The 10,185-nt window shown below is 36.5% G+C and overlaps 2 protein-coding genes across 2 annotated transcripts; both read right to left on the reverse strand.

Moving 5' to 3' along the window:
* Window positions 1-961: 961 nt before the first annotated feature.
* On the reverse strand, window positions 962-3,970 carry LOC133873790 (pyruvate kinase, cytosolic isozyme-like). The gene is made up of 3 exons (XM_062311555.1): window positions 3,413-3,970; window positions 2,002-2,463; window positions 962-1,853 (listed from the first exon to the last, which is right to left on the reverse strand). The coding sequence occupies exons 1-3, from the start codon at window positions 3,656-3,658 to the stop codon at window positions 1,035-1,037; spliced, it is 1,527 nt and encodes a 508-aa protein (XP_062167539.1). The 5' UTR covers window positions 3,659-3,970; the 3' UTR covers window positions 962-1,034.
* Window positions 3,971-7,001: 3,031 nt separating this feature from the next.
* LOC133873800 (pentatricopeptide repeat-containing protein At1g09220, mitochondrial) lies at window positions 7,002-9,923 on the reverse strand. Its single transcript, XM_062311570.1, has 2 exons — window positions 7,779-9,923; window positions 7,002-7,577 (listed from the first exon to the last, which is right to left on the reverse strand). Exon 1 carries the CDS (start codon window positions 9,785-9,787, stop codon window positions 8,309-8,311), a length of 1,479 nt encoding a protein of 492 aa, XP_062167554.1. The 5' UTR covers window positions 9,788-9,923; the 3' UTR covers window positions 7,002-7,577; window positions 7,779-8,308.
* Between the last annotated feature and the right edge of the window lie 262 nt (window positions 9,924-10,185).

Consider the following 10,185-nt stretch of genomic DNA (forward strand, 5'->3'; position numbering starts at 1 on the left):
AAGCTTCATCATACACTCCTTCTGCGGGACATCGGACTCAACAAATTTGTCCTTAATTTTTTGCCACCTTGTTCTTGAAGGAGACTCCATTATTGTTATTTTAAGTTGCTATTGGTCTCCTTAACTCCTTCAAAAACTGGTTTGAAGTCAAAATTATTAAGAGTGCCTTCAGTTGTACCAACAACATTGCACTATAGGCGTTACAACCAATTCTACTAACGGCTTTCTCACTTGCGTCATCACTTGAATTTCCTTTTGGACTATGGCAATAATCTATCTTGGAATGTTGTTCTGTTGGTCTGTATTTGTTTTTTTGTTTTTTTGTTTTTTTTTTCATGTAATTTCTTTTCTTGTGTTGGTTTGTTTCTTGTTATCTCATCTATAAAATTTTAAAAAATAGAATAATACAAACAACTAGCAACTTTCTTGAACACACTTAATTGCTAAGTGGGTCGCTTTTCACTTATTATTTAGAAGCATTCTCGAAAATTCATCGAGCCAAGAATCTATTGGACCAGGTTTTCCCCACTTCCTTTCCTACTTCTTTTTTTTTTTTTTTTTTTTTTTTTTTTTTTTTTTTTTTCTTCCGGTTTTACTTGACATTATTTTGGCTGGTATAGGTAATTTTTGGGTCCCAGCTCTGCTGTATTTTGATTTTCCTTGTCTCTCCTGTAACTTTGTTATAACTTTCGTTTTCATATTTCTCATCTTAATATAAATAAATAATAGTTAACAGTAGAGCTTTTTCCTATGTTAGATTTCTTCTTATCGATCTTTAGCTGTTTCATTTTGGATTTATTTAATGTTGTTACATTTATAAGGACGAAAGATGTTATATATGGTAGGTTGGCATGGAATAGGATCCTCTCCATTTCAACAAAAAGAATGTTAAATGTCTTAATTAATTTTGTTTGCCTAGTAATTAAATCCAAAGAAACAAGGAAATATTAAAAGGGAAACATGAATACAAAAGCCGAGAAAATAAGAAGTATGACTAATTAACGACCTAAATTAACTTAATTGGCTCAATATAATCAACCAACGGTCAAGATTTTGATGACAGTAGCAGAGTCAACTCTATGCAACACCACGACCGAGTCTCCAGGCTTGCAAAGTTGCTTTGCCTTTGCATGTTGGAGGGCCAACTCTACGGTCTCTTTGGTTGACTCTGCATGAGAAGCTCTTGCAGAACTTGTGCTCAAAACAGGAACCAAACCCCGATAAATAAGGCTATGCCTTGCCGGAGCTTCATCACTGCATGACCAATGGAAAGAATCTGTACGTGTTCTTATCTCTGGAACCACCACGGACAAGATTGGCATGCTTGGCCTGTACTTAGCCACTAGCTTTGCGGTGCTTCCTCCTCTGGTTAGGACCAAAATCAGAGCTGCTTTAATGCAATGGGCTGTGCTCACTGCTGAAGAGGCCAAGCTCTCCAATGGGCTCATAGGGATTGGTGCAGTTTTCATTATTCTTTTAAAAAGATCTCCATAGTTTATAAAACTCTCTGCCTCCACGCAAATTCTAGACATGGTTTGTACAGCAATTTCAGGATAGGCCCCAGCAGCAGTTTCTCCGCTAAGCATCACGCAGTCAGTGCCATCAAGAACTGCATTAGCAACATCAGTGGCTTCAGCTCGGGTAGGCCGGGGAGATTTAGTCATGGACTCCAACATCTGAGTGGCAGTCACCACTGGTTTTCCTTGCATGTTGGCCTTCAGTATCATCGCTTTCTGAGCTAGGAATATCTTTTCAATGGGAATTTCCATTCCCAGGTCACCCCGTGCCACCATAAATGCATCTGAGTTTGCCAGAATATCATCGAAATTAGCAACACCTTCTTGATTCTCCACCTGCCCCAAAACACGTACGTACAACAAAACAGTCAGTACGTAGCTATATATATATATATATGTCAAATTCTTACTTGCCGGCTATATATAGATTTAATTACTAGACTTTAAGTCTAACAAACAATTTCTTCGAATGATATTAACATACCTTTGACATGAGAAGGATGTTCTTTGCATAGGGTCCTAACAGTTTCCTGACCTCCACAAGGTCAGAACCTTTGCGAACAAAAGATAGAGCAATCATGTCAATCTTATTTGGAACTCCCCATTCCAAAATATCCTCTTTGTCCTTATCAGTTAAGGTTGGGAGATCAACAATAACTCCAGGAAGATTGACATTCTTCCTCTCACCCAGTGCTGCAGAGTTTTCACAGAGACAACGAACCAAACCCCGTTCCTTGTCACAATCCAGAACAGTAAGAGAAATAGTCCCATCAGCACACAGAATAACACTTTGTGGCTTTAAATCCTCAGCCAACTTCGGGTAGCTCATACTTATCATATTCTCATCACCCTTTATGTTATAGTCAGTGGTGATGGTAATCTCTTTACCCTGTTGGAGCTGTATGGATTTTGCTTCTTTCAAAAACCCAGTTCGAATCTCAGGACCCTGGAAATTTTCCAAATATAATTAAGAAAACAAGATTAATTGTAAGGCAAGTACCAAGTTGTAATATTCCAAATGAAATCTACAACGAAAAAAAAAAGAAAAAAAAAAAAGAAGGTGCCTGCCAGGTATCCTCATTCCTCAGCTGAAATTAAAGCTTTGTTTGGAAGAAGGAAAATAACCAAGTAATTAGTTTCCAAATCAATGGCTCTTGTTGAACATGAAAAATATAATAAGTCAGTACTGTAGACGAACTTATTCCTCAAAAAGTTAAGCATCGAGCACATAAACAGAAAAATTGTAGAACGCAAAGATCTTTTAGTGCTTATTCCTTTACAAAGCATCTCTTTCCAGAATCGTTTTTTTTTTTTTTATAACAAAACTAAGACTAGCAAGATTTATACCACTCATAATATGCGGAGATAATTAAGGTTCCCGGAAAGCAGCTTCTGATCGAACATTATAGGTCCATATATATTCTGATATTCATTGAGACTCATGATAACATACATATCAAAAGGTGAAGAAGATATAAAGTCCATCCAGGAAAGCAATTTGTTGCAATAATCAAGCAAAAGTAATGTTCTTAGAAAAAAAAAAAAAAAAAGAAGATTGGTAAATAGTTTTGAAATTGAAAACTGGATTTTGATTCAATAACAATCAAAACCTCTTTCTTCCCACATTCATGCATATAGGATCTTGATTCGCTTTCAACGCTAAAGCAACCAAAAACCGACCCATCTTAGACACACTAGCTGTGAACTAATTCTAACTGAGACCGATCGAATCAGCCTGTAATATTCTCATATACACTATTTAATTTGCGGGAGAGAGAGAGAGAGAGGAGCAAAAAAGAGAAAACCCATGCAATAACGTATGCTAGAATCCAATTGAAGGAGAAAGAAAAGTAGCAAGATCATACATATAATTAAAAAGAAGGAGGAAAGAATACCTTAGTGTCCAACATGACAGCACAAAGAATGCCGGTGTTGTTCATGGCAGTGGTGAGATTATCGAGGGTCCCTTGGTGATAAGCATGAGTGCCATGGGAAAAGTTGAAGCGAGCAACGTTCATCCCTGCCCTCAGAAGCCTCTCTAACATGTCCACCGACCGAGACGACGGTCCCAACGTGCACACTATCTTAGTCTTTGGCCTCCTCTCCCCCCCAACATTGTTAACTCCCAGAATCTTCTCCATTAAGCTATCAGACTCACCGACACAGACGCTACAAAGAGGTTTTTGAAAGGTTTTCTTCGTTCGTAGGGTTTTTACACTTTACGAGTCAACCTCGCGAGCCACCCCATTTATAAGCTAGATTTGGTATGCCTCCCTCCCTCTCCTTGTTGAGTGCGGTTTGGATTTATTATTTGCTTAGGACCCAAGCAAATCTTTACCAAGTTTTCTTCGAAAAGGAGGAGCATCAAGGTATATACTTTAATTTTCTCATAAATTTATTTAGCCAGCTGTTCAAAAACAGCATAATAAATCAAATTAAATGTTAAGAGTGTTAACCACATAATTACGGAAAAATAATTTTTCTTTTTTCTTTTTTTGGTATTATCCCCAAATATTGTAATTATAATAATTTATTGTTTTGCTACCAATTAATTATGGGTGCCGATTTACAGGGTTACGTTTCTATGGTTTGAAACCGAATTAAGAGGAAGAGAAATGATTCTTACACTCATTTCTCACAACAGTCTTACAACAAGCTGACGTGAATAGTAATATTTATTATTTTTTTACAAAAAGAAAAGAAAAGAAAACAAAAAAAAATAATAAAATATTACCAGCCACGTCAGCTTGTTGTGGGGCTGTTGTGAGAAATGAGTATAGGAATCATTTCTCTAGGAGGAATTGTACTTTAATTTAGTTATATGAGGAAAGCTGATATATATATGACTACATCCCTTGAATTTATAAAAGTGCAAATTTGTAAGACCATGCACGTACGTACATTTCTGTAATGCTCCGTTTGTTTTGACGTAAGATAATTTTTGTCGTAAAATAATTTCATAAAAGCTATTTTTTAGAAAAAAAAAAAATTTCGCAAAAAGTATTTTCTTATGTTTGGCGTATATAGAAAATCACAAATATTTTTTATATTTTCATTCAATCATATTAATTTAAAAAATCAATTTTTATTCACAATATATTATTATTAATGTAAAATAATATAAAAATCATCGGTGACGAGATTCCGTCATTGACAGGTAGGATTCTGGTTACTGTTGCCGAAATCCGGACAGTTTCGTTGAAATCTGGATTGGCCGAATCTCGGTGAAAGTGACCAGAAGACAACTGTTCTGGCTGGAATCCCACCAGAATGGTTAGAATTAATCCTGCACAAAACGGCTGGATTCCGGCCGGAATCCGACCATTCTGGTCGTCGGAATCTGGGCTGACCAGATTCCCGCGAAGGTGCATGGCTGAAATTTGCATTGACTGGATTCCGGCGAAGGCCAGATTCCGATGGTGGTGGACTTCTAAAACATATAACTATAACTTACAATTTATTTTTATTTTTTTTCTGTCACGCATAGTGTTAATTTATTTAATTATCTTCAACGAGTCTTCATATTTTAAAATCGCTCCATGATTTGTTCATTGCTGATAGTCTTGAATATATCATTCACAATGTATTTAACCAGAAATCCACTCATCCATTGATCTTCATTCGGTTACGTAAACAATTTTTTAACAATATATATTCATCGTTGAAAAGGCTCTTTCAACCATGTCTGTTGCAACCAGAAGAATCAATGACAATAAAAAGAGATTAGACCATTTTATTCTCCTTTGGGTATAGCATCAGGTAGTTTTAGGATCTGATCATCATGAAAGAAACCCTCTATATATATCCAATGCTACCGGTAACATAATGATGCTGGCATTTCGATCTTCTGTAGTTAAAATGCACTTATATATGTAAAGATTATGTCAATTTTCAACCCCAAAAAAGCTTAATCTCAAAGAGAATGAGTTGAAAGCATATAACTAGTTATATGCTTTCAACTCATTCTCTTTGAGATTAAGTACTTAATTGCCTAAGAAAATAATTGAGAGCATATACTTCCATGCTCTACCACTAACTACATGTGTACGTGTTTGTGTGAGAGAGAGATGAAAAGCACTGGCATTTGTACAATGCGTTCAAAGAAAGCATCACGGAATTCTTTAATTAGGTCCCATATATGCGACACTCAGAATCATATAATATAGAATGACCAGAAATTAAAGACTGCCCAAATTTTGTGACCAGAAATATATAAAGGAACACATCACATATATATGCATAATGCATTGCATTAATTAACCCGTATGCTAGCTAATTGGGTTAACTGTACGTATAGTATAAAGCTAGGGATCGAACAACTTTATACACATACCTGAAAGCAAGTATTTCCATCGCCAAATATTAAAAGTTAAGAAAATGAGAAACTCGATCAATCGTAACATCTCAAGTATTTTAAATATATGCAGATACAAATATTAGTTTGAGCATAAAGTACACATGCACCGACAATTTGATGACAAAATTTGTTACTTGCCCTAGCAGGCTAGCACTCTATATTTAAAAGCAAAAATCATACGAAAATAATCATTCTTTCTCTGCATCTATAGTTTAGATCGAGATTGGTAAATTAGGTCACCAATCCCCTGTATTTTTTGCCATTTTGACTTTAACGTACATCCCAATTTTCTCAAAAAAATAAATAAATAAATTGGTTGCGCTGCTTTTTTCTTTTTCTTTATTTTTTATTAGAGGATTTCTATTTTTTTAATTATTTTCACACCAATTTTTGTTACCTAGAATCTAACAGGGTCTCAAATTTATAATAGGCCTAAACTCAGCTCTTAAATCTCTCAAATTAAAAATGGAAGTCTTAAAGTCAATATAGCAAGAAGCACATATGGTTGGTGACAATTTCTCTTTGAGATTAATTTTAACAAATGCATGTAGACAATTATTAATCACATATTACTTTGGAATAATTGATAATTTAATATGAAATTAAAGCAGAGTTCTTTGAGTCAGAACACTGTCTTCATAATTCACCTATCATTTTTAATTAAATACTTTATGTATTGAGCCTCGCTTGTTAGAGATGAAGTTTGAGCTCACACGTATGGTGAGTGTTAAAATATTAATAAATTATTGTATTCACCATTTCCTATATGGTTAAGCTTTTGGAACAATTAATACTTGAATGAGAAAATTAATCACTTTAAACTATAAAATGAATAGTTACTATATTCTTGCAACAACATATTCCAAAATCATGGTTCAATTTTGCAGATAAAATTAAATAATGGCTTCTTTTGTTAAAATTTTTGATTTCTGTCCTTTTGTTCTCTTCTCAAAATATAAAAGCATTAACAAACAATCAAACACAAAACACTCTTAAAATTACAAAAAATAAAAATTCGCCTTTATGTTACATCATATATAAAACTTTTTCAAACCAATCACAAAAAGCACCCCTAAATGCATTAACAAAAAGAGCCATATCTCAACTGTATATCAAATAACCTTGGACTAGAGTTATCATACTCCTTCCTAACATGATATATATGATCTGTTTATAAAAAGCCAGAATGTACGTACAACATCCTCCATTTTTATGTCCTAGTTACAGTTCAAAAAGAGCTACATAGGTAAGCTTCAACCGTTACCTAATTTGTCATGGAGGTTGGAATCATATTAACCTACATATATATGTTTCAAACAGTACTTTTAAGTATCTTATCAACCCAAGATGGGCTGCTCAAGATTTTTTTTTAATTCCTGGAACGATAAAAAATGAGAACAAGCACAAGCACAGTTCACTCAGAATTACAGCAAGTGGTAATTGGCAGAAAGGAAGCCACGACACTCTTTCAAAAGAAACAGGCCTAACCTGATATTTCTTTTTGGTTTCAATGTCAGGCTTGGACACTCGAACCATTATGATAAACCGCTGAAAAATCCTTATCTATGCTCTCTTCCATATCATCCTCACCTTGAGAAACAGATCCCAGTAAGACTTTACCTCGTCTTGGGCAATATCGGGCAATGATCCAAATAACAAATGGGGGTAGATCCACCCATGAACTGTGAAACTCGACCGCCAATCTGCCAGAAAAATGATACTTTCCATTTATAGAACATGATTTGGCCGATTAGTGAACCCTCAAGGTCCTCATAAGACCTGTTAATTGCTATCCACGTCTTGCTTTGAAGCAAGGAACAGTATATCGGTATTAATGCCAGAAGACCTTCTCATAAGACCTGGCATTATATGAGACGCCAATTTCATAGAATAACGAGAATCACCTCAACTGCCGCTCTAAGCCAGATGTTCCATTGTTGGCAGCAATTGCTGTTAAAAATGGAATGTTCCGACCCTCCAAATTCCATAGGTGCCACTAATGCTTGGATTGAACTGCTCCTCCCTTCATGCAAATAACTAGGGTTAGAGCCAAAATATAAAAATAAATAACTAGGGTTAGAATTTGCTTGAGAGGAGAAAGTATGATTATGGGACTGGAATTTGATTATCCCCATGCAAAAGAGTTCACCCCCAGCAAGTTCAGGACTGAAGCTTTTTTGGTTCCTGCATTCTTGTGGACAACCTATTCATCCTTCAAACAACAGCATTACCAATTTTTTATGTTTTATGCAGATTCCAAAATTACCCAATAAAAAAGCGAAGTTAAGGGACCCCATGAAACAGTCTCAACCAACATAAAAGCACTCCTAAAAGGACGAGATATCTGTCATTACGTTAAGCAGTTCCCTTATCAACCCAGCATTCAGATATAGGACAATCTGTCTAGACCATGACAACCCAACTTTATCTTCAGTTATAGCAAACTGTGGCCTGGAACTTTGAAGACATTCCTCTCATCCATCAATTTTCTCAACCTCTCAGCATCTCCAAACATTCCAACACCGGCAAAGATGTTGGACATGAGCACATAATCCCCTCCATATGCTCTCTCCATCTCCAATATCTTCCTGGTGACCCTCTCACCCATCTCGACATTACCATGAAAGCTACAAGCACCTAAAAGTGTCCTCCAAATCACGACATTTAGAATCTCATCAGGTATCTCGAATGCCATCTTCTCTGCTTCTTCTAACCTCCCTGCCCTCGCCAACATATCTATTAAACACCCATAGTGCTTGATATCCGGCACAACTTGATACGTCCCATTTACCATCTTGTTGAAAAAATTTAGCCCATCATCAACCAGGCCTCCATGACTACAAGCATTTAAAACACTCAAGAAAGTCACCCGATTTGGCTTCATACCAATTTCCTCCATCCTTTCAAAACTCTCTAGAGCTTCTTTTCCCATACCGTGCATTGCAAAACCAGCGATTAAAGATGTCCAAGACACCAAATTTTTCCTCTGGCCAGATATCTCCTCAAAGAATTTCGATGCACTCTTTATGCACCCGCATTTTGCATATGAGTCTATGAGGGAATTTGTAATGCGTATGTCAGACGCATTAAATCCTGCTTTCTCTCCATAAGCGTGAACTGATTGGCAATTTTTAAGAGTCCCGAGATTTGAAATGGCCGGAAAAATGGCCAGAAAGGTAACTTCAGTGGGTTCTATACCGTCATCAATAATCATTCTTCGAAACAAAGCCAAAGCTTCATCAGGCAGAATCATGCGTGTGTACCCATCGATGATAGCAGTCCAGGACACAACAGTCCGAGTTGGCATCTGATCAAAGAGAGAACGAGCAAGTTGGAGGTGACCCCATTTCGTCAATCCTGTGATCATGACATTCCATGTGACGGTGTTTCTGTCGGGCATTTCGTAAAACACATGCAAAGCTTCAAATAAAGACCCACAAACAGCATACACATATACCAAAGCAGTTTGTACGTAAACGTGGGATTGAAAACCAACTTTGAGGATGAGAGCATGGAGTTGAAGTCCAGCGGGGGTGGAGTGTAAGTTAGAGCATGCGTGTAGAAGGAAAGTGTAGGTGAAGCTGTCAAAGGAAAGATAGTTGAGGTGCTTGTAGAGCATGAAAGCTTCTAGAGGGGATTGGCTGAGAGAGTAGCAGCGGAGCAAAGTATTAAAAAGAAGAATATAGGACGTAGAGTGGTGGTTGTGTAGTAAGCCAGAGGTGATGAAGTGAGAGTGGACTTGTTGGGTGGCTTGGCGGCTTGATGGGTGTTTGAGTAAGATGGAGACCAATTGCTTTAGTTGTTGATGTTGTTGCTGTTTTGGATTAGGTTGGAGATGGGCGGCACGGTCTAAGGAAGAGTAGCCTTTGGTTGTCAAGTAAGGATGTCGCAGTCTCCTTATCAACCTCAGCATATTGCTTTCGACCACACCAAATTTGCAGAAAATCAAGCACTTTTTTTAGCCCCCCTGAACATCTACTGGAACACAATGGATTCCATGTAAGTCATATCCTACCATTTGTCGCATGAAGTAAAAGCTTCATTCTTTCCTTTTCTTTTTACATGTCCACGCAAGAGGGCGAGGGGGATTCGAATTAATGACCTCCGTTTCAGATAATACTTATGTTCAACCTTTTCTCTACAAATCTGCACATCTCTCAAATCTTTAAATATACCTTCGAAAAGGCAGAAGGTAAGTATCCCTACGAAATGATATATCTTTTAAAATTACTATTTATTTAAAATTTAATAATAATCTATTGTGATTTTAAAAGTTACATTATTTTTTTCGAAAGATAATAAAACTTTTAA

The sequence above is a fragment of the Alnus glutinosa genome, chromosome 7, assembly GCF_958979055.1.
Source record: "Alnus glutinosa chromosome 7, dhAlnGlut1.1, whole genome shotgun sequence".
Taxonomy (NCBI): Eukaryota; Viridiplantae; Streptophyta; class Magnoliopsida; order Fagales; family Betulaceae; genus Alnus; species Alnus glutinosa.